General features: G+C 38.7%; 2 protein-coding genes across 4 annotated transcripts in view; one reads left to right on the top strand and one right to left on the bottom strand.

The window, feature by feature from the left end:
* The window catches only part of LOC135717269 (lipase member H-like), a 60,647-nt gene extending 56,722 nt beyond the window's left edge, over nucleotides 1–3,925 (top strand). For both annotated transcript variants that reach the window (XM_065239265.1, XM_065239266.1), the window contains exons 3-4: nucleotides 2,931–3,121; nucleotides 3,184–3,925. In XM_065239265.1, the coding sequence (XP_065095337.1) occupies nucleotides 2,931–3,121; nucleotides 3,184–3,821 (829 nt within the window). In that variant the 3' untranslated portion in view covers nucleotides 3,822–3,925. The remainder of the gene's footprint in view (nucleotides 1–2,930; nucleotides 3,122–3,183) is intronic.
* The window catches only part of LOC135717265 (annulin-like), a 39,402-nt gene continuing 27,153 nt past the window's right edge, over nucleotides 3,887–16,135 (bottom strand). The window contains exons 1-6 of one of the 2 annotated variants that reach the window (XM_065239260.1): nucleotides 15,629–15,740; nucleotides 5,935–6,450; nucleotides 5,489–5,872; nucleotides 4,787–5,436; nucleotides 4,291–4,725; nucleotides 3,890–4,233 (exon numbers count right to left, since the gene is read on the bottom strand). In XM_065239260.1, the coding sequence (XP_065095332.1) occupies nucleotides 4,021–4,233; nucleotides 4,291–4,725; nucleotides 4,787–5,436; nucleotides 5,489–5,872; nucleotides 5,935–6,450; nucleotides 15,629–15,725 (2,295 nt within the window). In that variant the 5' untranslated portion in view covers nucleotides 15,726–15,740 and the 3' untranslated portion in view covers nucleotides 3,890–4,020. Of the gene's footprint in view, nucleotides 4,234–4,290; nucleotides 4,726–4,786; nucleotides 5,437–5,488; nucleotides 5,873–5,934; nucleotides 6,451–15,628; nucleotides 15,741–16,135 lie in introns of those variants that run through there. The other variant, XM_065239259.1, reaches the window with a different exon arrangement.

The following is a 16,135-nucleotide window of genomic DNA, read 5'->3' as shown; positions in this document are numbered from 1 at the left end:
ATAAGGAACAACTTTGTAGGAGAAACTTTTAGTCTAAAGTTTCAATTTCAGGCTCAAAACATATCATTCCACCTAAATCTGCATTCTGGACCATTGTGCAGTGCGGGGTAAGACAGGCACTTTACCAAACGAGCTTTTTGCATTCTAAAATTTGATTAAATTATATGTTTGCTAGGCTTACTGAATAATGATGATATTCATGGTAATTGAATGAAACATTACACTTTAAACTGGTAACTATTTAGAATTCAGAATTCATCAGTGCTCCTTCGTTTCTGGCTCTCTAACCTTATATCGGCCTGTAGGTATATGCATAGAGCTTTATTCATATTTATTCAACTTAATTGGTTAGCTAACTTTTTGCACAGTAGTCGAATTGATTTGCAGTGTTGAAAATAGTTATTCAGCATGAGCCTAATCTAATTTTAACAACATATTATTGACATTAACAATTATTATTGATCAAAATTATGTTTTTTATTAACAACATATTATTAACAACATTTTATTGAACAAAATTATGTATAATCGCACAAGGATGATGATAAAAATATAAGATGGCAATATATGTGCATCACAACAGGATTCCAATCTTTTAGTGCTGTCAAAACATTAAATTCGGCTGGCAAAAACTACACAAATTCATGTAAATTTAAGTGCTCTGAGAGCGACATATATGAGCGTCTATTTGGACATAAATTTGAGGCATAACAGACGCAAAATAAAGCTCAATCAAACGTACCTTTCGTCGAACAACGAACGTTTCAGTCTCGGAGCACTTACACAGCAAAAAAAAATAATAATTTTGATATCACATCAAAGTGGATGCACTACAATCATGTCGAAAATTTCATGTAATTTTTATGACCACATAAATAAACAAATGCAGTAAAAGCAGCGTAATGTCAGTTCATGCATTGTATTAATGATAATTTTGTCCTTTTTAGGAAGTAATATTACACCATATTTTCGACATGATTGTAGTGCATCCACTTTGACGTGATATGAAAATTATTTTTTTGCTGTGTAATATTACATGACATGTTTGTTTACGTCTCATATTTTATGTCAAAGATGGATTCCGTCACGTGTAAAATTAGCAATTTCTGTAACATCCAGTAGCACACGATAGATCCTTGAGTATTCTTTGCATTTAGTGGAGGCGAACCAGCCCAAGGCTGAAAGCCTCCTAATAAAGCTAAATAATAATAATAATTCTATGCATTTGACAGTTCATTGTGGGTCCAATGTGTCTCGAAATGTTCAAAATAATGAATAGTAAAATTACCTGTTTGTTTAGTTGCACTAAAACTGATTTCTAGTAAAAATGATGGGGTAACGGGCTTACCCACAGTGATGGACTTACCACAGGATTTCATTCGAATATTCTCAATAGTTTTCATAGACTCATCTCAGAATTTTTTTCAGTGCTCATTTATTTTAAATGATTAAGAATAATCTTGAAATTCTCTCTGGTATTCAAAGAATATTGTCTCCAGAGATGTCAGGTCATTACGCCAAAATACATCAGGCCAAAGTAGGTTAGGCCAAATAGGTCATAAGGTCAAAGTTCTTTCCTTGTTTAAAAAATAAGTTGTTTAAAATGCAAGATATCTTTGGAAAAATCATCAAAATTAGATTTCCTGGAAGATGGAACCGAAAAAAATTAAATTTATAGATTGTTTTCACTATTCTGAAAAAGTGTCGTCGGAATGTGGTCGTGATGAGCTCTTCAGGGTTTTCCTGGGTGGTGGTCTTTCTCCTGCTTCTGCAATTCCCTTAACGCCTCCTTTCGTTTCTATTTGGCCAGCGCCAGCCACTTGGCGTTCTCCTCGTCCCTGTTCTGATCTCTGTGAGTCCATGTGTGTCCGATCCCCAAACTTTCGCTCCGTACTTGTCATTCGACTGCTTAAACACATGTGGCTGCTTTTTCTGGACTTCGCATTCCTTTTCACCGGTAGCCTCGAGGATCACCAACTTCTCATACACTTCTACACAGCAAAAAATTAATTTTAATATCACATCAAAGTGGATGCACTTCAATCGTGTCGAAAATATGGTGTAATATTACTTGCCAAAAGGACAAAATTATCATTAATATAGTGCATGAACTGACATTACGTTGCTTTTACTGCATTTGTTAATTTGTATGGCCATAAAAATTACATTAGATTTTCGACATGATTGAATGGATGGAATTGGATGTAATATTAAAATTTATTTTTTGCTGTGTATTCCTACATCTTCCTTGTTGAGCAACGATGCTTCTCCAGACACCAAGCTCACGTATACGTACAGTACACTCTAATTTCTATCCTGTTGTTGTTGTGCTGGCTGCTTCCGAGCTTTCCGCATCCGATGCCCCTCCATCTTGCATAAGAAATACTTGTTTTTTATCATGACGTAGAAATTGATTTCCAATTCCAATTGACGAAATAAAGCACTGGTAGAATTTCCTTCTCTACGCCTCGCACATCTACATATGTACATAGATTTCGCACAGTTATGTTCATATCGTGATCCAACTATGCAAGAAAGTTCTCCCGGATTACACACTTAACTTTCCCGTTTTTTCTCAGCACCAACGCTAGATCGCAATCCAGGACCTCCGGTACATTCGAACGTAGAGCCTTTCTTTTAGTATAATGAAAAATTAATAATACATGCATAATGCACTAATTTTTCTGAGAAAGGAAAAGGAAAATTCGAAACTAAAGTAGACTAGCTTCATGTTGAAATTTTTATTTCTATGGAGGAGGTGAAACCAACATTGGAAGGCATCTTCATCCAAAATGGTTATGTTTGGAAACCAAACGGTATATTATTGATATTAAACCAGTTGAGCAGAAATTGTGTTAAAAGATCAAAAAACAATATTTGCATTTCGTTTAATTCGTTCAATTTATGTTACATATTTTACGGTTCAATAGAAACACCAGAGATAGTCCAACGGCATTCAAGTTTACCAACGATCCGTCAGTTCCGATGAAGTTTGTTCAGACGTACAATCCAAATCTCCCAACGAAGTTCGTTATCCACGGATGGCAAAACTCGATCAGCAGCCCTGTGTGCCAGCAGGTCAAAGATGCCTATTTGAAACGAGAGGATATGAACGTGTTCGGTAAGATGTTAGTCGGAGAACATTTTGAACAAGCGATTTAAAAACCATTATCCCTTTTGCAGTGGTCGACTGGAGCCCATTAGCGCACGATACCCTCTACTTTAGATCGGCATATGCAACTCGAGATGTCGGACGCCACGTGGGATCACTGATCGATCGAATGGTAACAGAACGAGGAACGAATTTGGACTCGGTTCACATCATAGGTCACAGCTTGGGAGCCCACACTTCGGGATTTGCTGGCAGTTCCATAAATTCGGGAAAGGCTTCCCGGGTTACGGGTCTCGATCCGGCACTTCCCGGATTCATTGATTCGGAACCTGATAAACGTCTTGACCCCAGTGATGCACGGTTTGTGGATGTGATTCACACTTGCGCAGGGATGTTAGGACATAACAAGAATCTGGGTCACGTGGATTTTTATCCCAATGGAGGCGGACCCAATCAGCCGGGATGCAATGGGATGGAGGATTTCATCGGAGCCTGCAGCCATGGACGATCTTATGTGTACTACGCAGAGTCCGTCAATAGACGCGATGGCTTCATTGCGTTTCAATGTGGCAATATGAACGAATTCAATAACAAACAATGTCAAACCGGTCCTGTCGCAATGGGCGACGCAGTTCCGATCGAAACACGAGGTACCTATTACTTGGACACCAACGCAGAACCCGTCTTTGGAAGAGGTTTAAGAAGGTGATATCATAGAATGTAGAAATAGCTTGTTTCATGCTACGATAAATAGTTTATTTAAAAGTGGATAAAAATTGCATAAATTAATAAGTAGATTTAGGTTTATAAATATGATCAAAGCTTGTACAAAATCGATTGATATTTGGCTTTCAATACATTCATTTCTTGAACACATCGACAAAAAAGATAAATACTACCAACCGTCATCAATCGATAACGTCTGTTCGAGCGATAATTGCATTTTCGGTAGTTTCCATTAGCACATCCTCTGGCCGAGGCTTAGCTTCAAAGGCAAGAAAACCATCAACGTCGTCCAACTCTTTGGACGTAAACTTGGCAGCAATCGTTGCCCGACCGGCAAACTCCGGCGTTAAACTGAAAGTGTTGCTGATCGTTTCACCCACTGCAATCTCCGAATGCTGCAATGGTGACTTGCGTTAAAGCCAAATTTCAAAATAAAAACAAACTAGATTTACCTTAAAAATCAATGGCTTCTCTATTCCCGATCCTTCAATCTGGAATATTCCCTTCCTGAGGGCAATCGGGAGCGGATTGAGTAGGGAAAAGGTCACGTCAACTGGGCTTTGCGAAACCGGTGTATCAGACAGTTTGATCTTGATGTCAGGTTTCCGAACGCGGAAGTCGTCCTGCGCAAAGAATTCGTAGTCCGTTTTCTCAACGGTAGCCAGACAGGAAATGTTGAACGCAGCTTGATCTCGTAGCTTCTTGAAATATTCATCGAAGGTGACCACTAATCTGACAAACTCCTCTGAGCTTGGCATCAAAGCGATGCTGAACGCTTCGGTCTTGACCATGTCTCGCTCTTTTCCCGTGTAGAGAATAGTTTCTACGTTCAGAGAACCGTTGACGATGTGAGTCGATTCCGAGGATCGATTCTTTACTTGTAGAATCTGCAAAAATAAAACACGCAATGATTATTTGAACAACCGATAAAGTAGGTTAGTTACAAACCACTGAAAATGATTCCCCAATCTTGATGTCATCTCGCAGTTCGAAATTGAAATATATCTCATTGAAGTCCTCGTTCAAGTAGTACCTGCTGAATGCACTATTGGTTTGTTTCAGAGCTTTCAACATGGTATCGCGTTCCTCTTGACTTTTTTCGGCAAACTTGTAGCTACTTGTGATATCCTCGCGTACCCAATTTCCAACGGCCTTGGTACTTATGAAATGGCCAATGCCTAGGATATCCTTTCTAATCAATTTCAGTGGATGAGCAGGCCCCGTATACCTCCAAAACACCTTATCCGCGTTGACTTCCGCGAATAGGAAGTTGTTATCATAGGGCTTTGCAATCTCTCCCAGTTTAACTGCCAACACCGAGGCCGGTCCACAGCGGAACATCCCATCCGACATCTCCTGAGGAGTAGCATCAATAGCCTGCCATCCTCCATAGTCTCCATCCGAGCTGATACCCAAATCAGGACGTTGCATCCAAACTTCATTCCACACGTGATAGTTCCAGATGGAATCCGAGTTTAACTCTTCCATTATCTTACCATTCTTATCCACAAAATAGTCCACTGTGAGTGAGGCCTGTGTATCATGAGCCGATGAGTAGTTTGTGATCACTCGCGATGGAATACCGATCGCTCTAGCAACTACAAAAGGAAACTTATCAAATCCATCAAATCCAATGCCATACCGACTTACTTGTTGAAACAACTCCAGCAAACACCCAGCACTGTCCAAACTTGACTGGTTTCTGCTTCTTGTAGTATTGCTGCATAATCTCCACCGATCCTACCCACTTGGTTGGAGCTGTCCCACCGGAGAAATCCCCACTCCAGTTTCCGAGTAACGCTCCATCGTCATCCGGAGAATTCACAGCGGCCGATATGGCCCTACAAACACGAATCGGATCACCTCGATGAGTAGCACTTACTTTGCCAACCTTGTCAATCAATAGCAGTGCACAGTCAAGAATGTGCTTCTCAAATTGACCAAACTTCCAGACCGACGGTCGCAGTCGGTTATAGGAACCTCTCCATATCAAAGTCGTGTCGTTCATAACACATTCGTCTCTAAGTGGTTTTTCTGCAAACGGATTGATAAAGATCAGAGAAATTCTTGCTTTGGATACCCATTATATTTATTACCTTCTAAATACACCTGATCATCCTTGCACCATGGATTGAACAGCAAATAGAATGGCTGCGGCATTGAGTAGCTTTTCCCGAATCCTTCGCTCAACAGTTTCGTATCGAAGTCCAGCTTCCACTTGGTCACAGAAGCCGTAGCCGCTGGTTTGACCAAAATCTCCAACACATCACCACTGATAAAATCGATGGCAGCTCCCCATTCCAGCGGATCCTCGATCAGATGCCGATACTGCTGAAGGGCAACCCCCACCAGCGATCCGTGACCGTGCGTTGGCCTTTCATCGCCGTCAACCGTGAAGATCAAACTCATGGCATCGCGACTTCGATCGAACGGTCGATCGCAGTGCACCCGCAGTCGAAAGGCTTCACCTCGCCGGACCACCAGACGGGGCAATGGTCCGTTCAGGCCATCCCTATTCATCAGCTCGAACCGCTTGGTGTGATGAAGCTTTCCATTCTCCTCGATGCACAGATCTACCTTCTTGATTGTCAACACGTCGGCAGAAGGGGCGTCTGTAAAATAAACAACGACTCTTTCAGACTGACTAATAATCAGAGAATAGAAGTTTTAAATATTCTATGAGAGAACGCCCACACGTATACATAGCAATCGAATTAGTCAGTTGACAGTTTGAGTAGTATTCAATGCAAATTGCTCTTAAAACTCACCGAACCGTACCACCTTGCACGGAGCACGTTTTCGCTAATTGCATTCATTGATTCTTGGAAATAATAACGGGGTGAAGTGTACGGACTCGATCCACCCAATGAATATGCCACTAAGCCTATCTACATATATGTCACATTGCCTTGTATGTAATGTATACGAGAAATTTAAATTTTGGGTGCTCTGCACATCGACTACGGGTTGTATGCTTGACAGACTTATCTGCATTTGTAGAATTTTTATCTAAGTTCATTTAACTTTGACGAAAAGGATAAAACGTAAACTAATAAGCCCTGTCCGTCACAGAGCACCGAAATTGACATGAGTTTTTCGTAGTGTGCAGCAATTAGGTCATAAGTGACGATCTAATGGAGCAGTTTCACGCCAAATGACGAATCGGAAAAACTCGACCATCTCCGATTTGCATGAAACGTAATTGTTTGTTATGGGCAATGATTCACATTTTTGCTAAAATTCGAGAAATTCTCTTATGAACTCTCCTCAGAATTACTATTATCGAATATTCCTCTGAATTGCCCTGGAAGAACTGTCTTGAAATTCATATTAGACTGCACACTTCAATTTTTTTAGAATTATAAATAAATTCCAACATTATTTTGATATTTTCTTCACTACTTCTCCTTATTATATACCTAGAGTTTTCAACATTTTTTTTATTACATTATTCTTCTTAAATTCCCATGAAATCAGGCTTCAACCTCTCGTTGAATCACACCTCAAAATTCCCTAGGAATGCTTCAAGTATTCCCTTGAAATTCATCTACATTCAGAAAGTCGCCAAGGATAGAAGAGAGTAGTGGGCGGGACATGTTGACACTACATTCTGCGCTGTTGGTCTCAAATCAGGTTGGTATAAAACGAAATGTAGCTCATCGAGCTAGAACATCGCGAATAATGCTTTGAATTATCGTTTCCAATTAACTTGGAAACCATTCCCGGACTTCCTTGGCATTATTCTTAAAATTCACCAGTAATTAGGTGGTGCTTAGAATTACATTGAAAGCTATCCTTAGATTTCACATGAAGTTCTTCTTACATTTGCCTTTGAAGCCCTCAGGATTCTTAAGAAATTCCGTGAATAGTTCGGAAAATACGAGAAGATCGTTAATTTTTTTTAATACAAAATTTCTATCCATAGAATTTTCTTTATATTCGCCCAAAATTCTTTACACTGTAGTTCCACAGTCGTAATGCTTGCATTTAATTCAAAGTCTCATAGAATGGTCCCATATCTCCATTATTTTTTTCTTTATTATAGAGATTTTTAACCGTATGGCTAGTTCATCTCTTACTCCATTAATTTAAGATTAAACATCCTAGAACAGTTTCAAAGAAATTTTTAAGGATAGGCTTAATATTTAGATCAATAGGCTATCTTTACAGCCATTTCCCCTAGAAGTCATCAATTCATCTGCATACTTTCAGTGTACTTTTTAACACTCTGAATACGGTGGGTAAAATACTTTACGCCGACTACGAAGCCTGCGAAAAACGTGTAACAGCAAGTTTGCAATGAAATAACTTAGCCATTTCTTGATGAATTTCAAAAATTGTGATACCTCTAGAATTCCTAGAGATTTAAATTATTGTAATGGTAGAAAGATTGAAAATATGATCGTCTACTTTTTTCAAAAGCGAAAAGAGTCGTTACACGTTTTTTTAAGGTGTGATTATGGGTTTTGTAAGTGGCTTAAGATCCATAATTTAGATTAATGGGCACAAATGTTCATAATTAGCCAGAATACAGTCATGGTTCCTATATATGGAACCTGGAGATAACGGAACGGCCCTCCGGAAGATTCGGAATATCCGTAAAAGTGGTTTATCCATAAACCCCTGATCCTAGAACTACGCAGTTTTTTTTCGAAAACATGAGGAACTGTGATTAATAATTTGGGTTCATGTCATAAACACGGACCCGGATGGCTATGGAACCGTCCTTCGGAAGATTCGGAGCATCGGTAAAATTGGTTTATCTATGAAACTGATTCTAGAGCTCAGCAGTTTTTTTTAAATCTCTTGGAACTGTGAAATAAGAAAAAAATTAGGTCGGGACCTAAACATGGACCTGGATTGGCATGAGACCGTCCTCTGGAAGATCTGGAACATCCTTAAAAGTGGAAACTGTTCCTAGAGCTCCGCAGTTTATTTAAAAAAAATATTAGGATCTGTGTTATAAGAATGATTTTGGGGTCCGTCATTCGAAAGAATGAATGGCCATTGGACCGTCATTCGGAAGATCCGGAACATCCGTAAAATTGTTTCATACACAAAACTGTGAAAAAACAGTGATTTTTTTCGAAAAATTCACAGTTCGAAGCGTTCTCAAGAAAACCACGAAGTTCTAGAATCAGTATCATTGATGCATTACTTTTACGGATCTTCCGGAAGATGGTTTCATTGTCATTCGGGTTCATGTTTATGTTACGACCCCAAATTATTTCGTATATCCGACCCTAAATTATTTCTTGTATCACAGTCACAGTTACTAGTGTTTTCGAAAAAAAAAACCGCGGAGCTCTAGAATCAGTTTCATGGATTGACCACTTTTTCAGATGTTTCGGATCTTCCTTAGCACGCTCCCATGGCCATCCGGGTCCGTGTTTATGTCATAAACCCAAATTATTTTTTATATTACAGTTCCTAATGTTCTCGAAAAAAAAACCGCGGAGCTCTAGGATCAGTTTCGTGGATTGACCAATTTTATGGACGTTCAGAATCTTCCGGAGGACCGTTCTGTTGTCTCCAGGATCCATATATAGGAACCATGACTGTATTCTGGCTAATTATGAACATTTGTGCCCATTAATCTAATTTATGTATCATAGGCCACTTGCAAAACCCATAAACACTCCTTTAAAAAAAAGTGTAACGACTCTTTTCGCTTTTCAATAAAGTAGACGACCCTATTTTTAATCTTTTTACAATCAATATAATCTAAAGACCCTAAAATTCTAGAAGTACCACAATTTTTGAAATTCATCAAGAAATGGGTATGTTATGCAGAGGCATCGGAGTGTTAACAAATCTCGATAACTTTTTCAAAGGGACGTATCAGCTTTTGTAAACAATGCATTTGATCGTCGATTTGGCGTAACTGGTAGCTCGCACACGCTTACTAACACCACTATATGGTAGGGGAAAATTTTCCCTATCTGATGGTAGTGTTAGCATGCGTGGGTGAGCTACCAGTTATCGAGAAATCTGATTTGAATCAAGCTCACAGTCATGCTCTCCATCTTCATTGAACGATGCACAATGAAGAAACGGCAATAATACCACCCGTGTCAATTTGTCAAAAAAAAAGTACTACATCATTACGTAGTAGGTATGATCTCTATTTATAGGTTGCGGTAAGAGATTATTGAAAAGCTGAATTAAAAAAGCTGTGGAGTGAAAAAGCAGTATGGCTAATAGGATATATAAATTTCAAAAATTACTCATAATAATCCTATTTTTGAGAACATTTTCTCGAAATGCTATTCGCAATTGACATAACTTCCAAGCCTTCCCGTATCGTTTATTATGCACAATATTGTCGTGGCATACTTGATTCATTGTTAAAAATCAGGAGAATTTCGTTCTGTACTCATTGATTGCTTTAAGGTGAATCGCTGTGACATCCTTATTCTTGGAACCACTTCGAAACATCAAGTGCACAAATATCAGCTGCTACGACATGTGCAACATTCAAATTGTTACTCCATGTTTGTTGCACTGCAGCATACATGAAGTAGCAATTTCAGGTGAAATGGAGCACCGATTTCCGAGATTTGTGTAATTGAAAATTCGAAGTGGAAGTGCATGTAAAGCCTACGTGGCGGCCATTTGTGGACTCTACAAGAAATGATTCACTAAACAACAAAAGTCATGGCTTTACCAAAAACAAACCACTGAATTCAAGAAAACATCTGTGATAATCGGCTCAAGATCACTCATTTTCATTGCCTGTGGTCGGTGGGCAATCATTTTGAATGAGCTTGAAACAGCAACAAGGTGCTCTTACATGCTCTTTAAGAAGTGGACAAGAGTGTTTTGATTTGCATACAACAGAGAAAGATGCATACCTAAGATGCACGATATGTTGATTAAACCTCATTCGGACTGCTATTCAGGAGTCGAGATTAAATTGTGTGTAGATTAAATTCATTAACATAGTTGTGCAATCCAACATATAAAGAACAAGAATCAGTAAATCCACCGTGTCGTCGCAATATCTGGAATTTCTAATTAATCATACCCATCGCTAACATCTTGCTATACTTTTCTCTTACGAGATAGAAAGTTCACAGCAATCACAATTGGAAAACAATTGATCGGTGTGAACCGAACGATTAATCAGCAGTTGATTTATTACCCTGCGGTTGAATATCGGTAATAACAATAATCATCACTACCGATCGATACGTATGGGAGATAGAACAAAGCGGATGCAATAGCTCCGAGCAGGGGAGCTGTTCTATTCAACGCTTCCGAATGAGATGATTGATTCTAATCATAAGTCACGATTCCTTCAGACGATGCAGTCTCGTGACAGCAACAACACCCGTACGCGGGGACCAGACAGCGTGCAATTATGGGTTGATTGTTATGAAGTCATCATCATCTGGTTTGGCGGTATGAATCCTGCAGATAAGATTTCTGGGGTAATGCAGCATTGAATCATCTAGAAATGCTTTTCAATTGAATTGAAAAGACATTTTCAAACATCAATCATCAGTCACACTTTGAGTAGAACACTTGATAACAATAAATCACCCAACTGGTCTGCATCACTGGACATGATTCAACATCTCACTGAAGTCGTGTGGCGCTAAAGTATGTCCGGTGCCGGGGGTTTCTCCAGTATGAAGATCTCAATGAGTAAAGCATCTTGGCAAAGAGAATTGATTCCTAACAATTTCTCTGACTAGGCGCATTCTGCAGAAACCAATTGACGATGATTATGCTGTATGAGTGAATCACAATTATATTAAAACGAACAAACTTCAACCAATCAATCAAATTGATCTGACCACACACATCCTCGTTCACCCATGCCAAGCACAGGAACTGAACAAATCTGGTCAAGGTCGCATCCATCTAAAAAGGTGCTTCCAGTTGCGGCAAGTTGTTAAGTAGTAATTTTCCTAAAAGTGAAGATAAAGCCATATTTAAAAATAGCACCCACATGCCAGAAACGGTCGAGAATGAACCGACAGTTCCTCATCGCTTTTGAATTTGCTTAAACATGCGCGTCACGCCTCCAAACAGTGCACATAGCTAACGCGTGCGGTCAACTGACGGGAGGAGACGCGGCATGCAATCAAAACAATATCCAACTCCCACGGAACGCTCCCAGAGCGAGCTCATGGCGGGGCCGGCCATGTGCCGTTGATCGCATTCAAATCAACCACCTATTACTCATATTTGGGTCTGCAGCGAGAAATAGAACCCACTATTAGCTGATCTGATCTACACACGGAACGCATCGCCGCTGGTTTGAAAATGTCGATTAGCGAAGCAGCGTGTAGTTTGTGGTAAACTGGCAGAAAGACCATGTAATTTTGGCGTTTGAAGCACAGTTTCCGATGATGACCCGTTGTTTACTGCGGTGCCAGGTCAGAACGCAGTACTATTTTTAATGCAATTTGTTTACGGAAAGCATTCGCAGATTATAGAGGAAATGCGATCGATGGTGATCTTTTGCTTCAAATACTTCATATAGGATGATGATCGGCATGTAATTATTCAAAAAAATATGCATTGGCAATGACTTGGTGGTTATGATAACTTACAACAAAAAAGTTGGAGCGGATTAAGACCCGGAAAGACATGAGCTTTCTGCTCATAACCAGGAAAAGGAAGATTCTCACAATTACTAACTTAAACTGTAACATATTTTATGAGCTCTAAAATTAGGTTAATATTTTGAAGTTGGATATCTTGAAAGATTTTCAAGGCCTCATTAAGACTTAAGAAGTTTCCCGAGCTACAGAATCATGAAAATTATCCGAAAGCTGCCATACTCAATCTAGTTGAATTTTGAAAAGTTGAATTTGAATAATCCAAAGGTTATTCCAAAGAGAATTCCTAGGAAATTCCGGATAGTATTCTTACGGCATTCCAAGGAGACTTGAAAGTAATTCTGAAAAGAAATTGAAAGGTTTTGTGAGGAAATCTTCAGGAAATACTTGGGCAATTTAAAAGTGGAGTTACATGGCAATTCTGAGGAAATGTCCAGGAGAATTTTAGAGAATCAAAAAGAATTCGGAGGATAATTCCAAACAATATCCAAAACTCCACAACTCCAAATAAATTCTGACAAGAGTAACAAAACAATACTGATAAGAACTTCTTAGGAGTTCTGTCATTAATTGCAAAAGAAGTTTTAAAAGAGTTCTAAAGGGATCTGTATCTGAAGTTGATTCAATTCCAAAAGAATCTTAAGGAGAATTTAATATTTTCGACGGCGTCAAGGAGAGGAGTACTCATCCCCTAGGTAAAAAAAGTCAAGATCATAGGTATAAAAATGAAACTACAATGTGTTGAATCGGAACCTTCCTTATTAGAGAGTTTTATAGATTTTTCTCCTTTAGCTTACTTAAATCTTTGGTTTTTATTAGTTAGGTAGGTTCCGATTCAACACATTGTAGTTTCATTTTTATACCTATGATCTTGACTTTTTTACCTAGGGGATGAGTACTTAAGGGGGTTAGATTTTGATAAGTTCTTTAGTGGGAATGACACTGATGAAGACTGCACATTGTAGTCGAAATACGTATCTGTCATGGATACCAAAATTAATTAAGTGGAATTAAATGGAAGATAACCTTTTTTGCTGTTTTATTTAGCATTCCGCTAACAACCCAATTTCATTTCTTCAATATCAAGATATCTAAAATATATTGGGGCTTCAGTGGGTAAAGGCACAGCTATAAATCATATAACCATGCAGGAGGCGGCTAAGTTCGATTCCTGGTCCGGTCTAGGAATTATGAAAGTTGAAAATTTGTTTGACTTCGCTGGACATAGAGTATGATTGTACTTACCACCAGTGTCGGTTTTTACCATTAGCGCTTCAACCCAGTGTAGATGAATTGCGTTCATTTTGAATATCTTCGCTGTGATGTACGAGCGAAACGAACAAATGAGCTGATTATATATCAACGAATACGCGTTTGATGATATTCACTAGTGCTTGATTATTCAACCCAAAATTGTCAAAATCAGAAGCAATCCACAAAAGCAAAATAATCAAATTCATTTTGGGCAAAATGATTATTTTGAACATTGTCCACCCCAGAGCCTAAGACTCTGATATTATCATCAATTCAGCATAAGGCAATAATTTTTCATCGTTCTGTGTGTAAAAACCAACACAACAAGTTCTACAGCGCTATATTTGTGTAAAATGAAAATAATCATTTTGCATTTGATCCTCAAAATCCTGTCCAAGATGCAGACGAATATTAATATTGACAACAACACCGGCGATAATGAACATCCAGCTACGAATGAACAAAAACAAAATTTAATGTTGAATTCGATACTCAGAGGTTGCCATGAACAAGAGAATCTTTTTATGTCAAAATTAAAATGTATGCAGGTAGTTGGTCTATCTGTTGAGGTTGTCTTCATTTTCAGCTAAGTTGAGTGTAGAAGGAACGATTTTTATCAGCACTGCTGCCACAAAATAGGCATACAATTGCAAAAATGGTATAGGCTTAGAAAGTTCTCAATGAAAAACTGTGGAAGCGTTCAAAGAAATCTAAGTTGAGAGTCAACATAAAGTCCAAGTAGGGATGTAATAAAGCCAAAAGAAGAAGAATATCTCGAAAATATTTGCCCCAAAATCTCGAAAAGCACTTTTCTTGTTTCTAATCTAAGAAACATTCCTCTTTCGGAATTTGAAACCTTTTCTATGTCCGGAATTTCGAAAAAAAAATCCAAGTTTTAGGTAGCGGAAATATTTTCAAAGTCCCAAAATCATGACAATATTTCAAAGCCTCAGAATCATGAAAGTTCTCAAAAATTTGCAATAACTGCAACCTTAAATTCAGTCCAAAATTTCTAAAACATATTCTAAATTTAATTTCTATCAAGCCAACATTCAGCATAGCGGTTTTTGATCAAAGGACCGATTCGGCTTTAGTTACATTCATCGAAAATAAAATGAATATTCTGAAACATAGAAAATAGTTTTAAATTTTAATACTTTAATTTTAATGGACTAGAAAAATATCAGATCTCGATCCCATACTTTAAAAAAAATCATGTTTGTGAACTTAAAATCTAATTCTCCGTTTGTGAACTTGGCGAAATTGTCATGATTAATCCCACAGCGTCATCCACTAACCGTACAGTTTTCAAAACTAATATCACAAAAGCTTTTGATAAAAAAGCAGAAAATAAGTAGACATTTAAGCACCCATATGAAACCTAATAAAATATCTTGCATCATCACTTGTTTACAATTGCAAGATCAGAGTTCCGATAGGTAACATATAATCGTATGTAAACTACAAATTGCGGTTAATGCAGAAAATTTAATTGTTAAACCTGCATCTCTTGGTGCTAAAATTACGCGATTACGCTATCCTGCACTTTAGCACTAACCTCACCACACATTGTCCAAAACTAAACACAACAAGTAAAACACTGTCCACCACCATATTGACTTATTCAAATCGGTATTCATATTGCATTCTAAACAATCCCGTCATCCGCGCAGGTGGGAAGTGCCTCGATCACTGAAGGCACACACTTCTCCGTTGTTTATTGAACACATTCTTCGAACACCTCCTACGTCAACACAAAACACTCCATCCGTCACACTAGTTCCATTCTTCGTTCGGAATTCAACCCTCAATCACATCGTTAATCATTCACATCTTCGTTAGCAAAACTCACGGAGAAAATTACAACTAAACCCCATCTAGCAAAATATCTCACACATGATGTAATCACAATCGGTTCAATCAAATATTTGATGATAAGCAAAATAAACCAGTTGACAATTACATTCCGGTGGTGACCAAATCATCAGTGGTCGTCGAAACCGCTTCCTCCTCCAGGATGTCGGCAGCATCCGTTCCATGTAGTCATACAAGTAGCTCATTTTGTCGTTGTTGCTACTGGAATAATTAAACACTACACTTAACAAGGGCGTAAGAAGCTAAAAAAAATCGTGACTTTCAACCTGCCCGAACGCGACGAGAACTTCAACTGACGACCAAGCTGATCTCGCCGCATTTTCTTATACAATTTCCGATCTCATCTCGCGGTAACGCGATCGGTGGCCGTGTGATGGAGATGAAACGATACCCCAACTCCACTTGGATTAGCGCTGCATCACCATTGGCAGCCCACCCTTTTGTTTAACGGGCTCACAGTTTTTGCATCTTTATGAATGAACGGTGATTTGAGTATAATAAGAGCGAGCATTCTGAGCAAAGCAACCACGTGCACGTGGGTCGAATGAGAGACGAGCGATCTCTCTCACAGAATGTCGGTACGATGGATGCTGCG

The sequence above is a fragment of the Ochlerotatus camptorhynchus genome, unplaced genomic scaffold (assembly GCF_037179485.1).
Source record: "Ochlerotatus camptorhynchus isolate MF236.1 unplaced genomic scaffold, CSIRO-AGI_Acam_v1.1 ptg000054l, whole genome shotgun sequence".
In the NCBI taxonomy this organism is placed as follows: domain Eukaryota; kingdom Metazoa; phylum Arthropoda; class Insecta; order Diptera; family Culicidae; genus Ochlerotatus; species Ochlerotatus camptorhynchus.
This window is presented reverse-complemented; position numbering and strand designations above follow the sequence as displayed.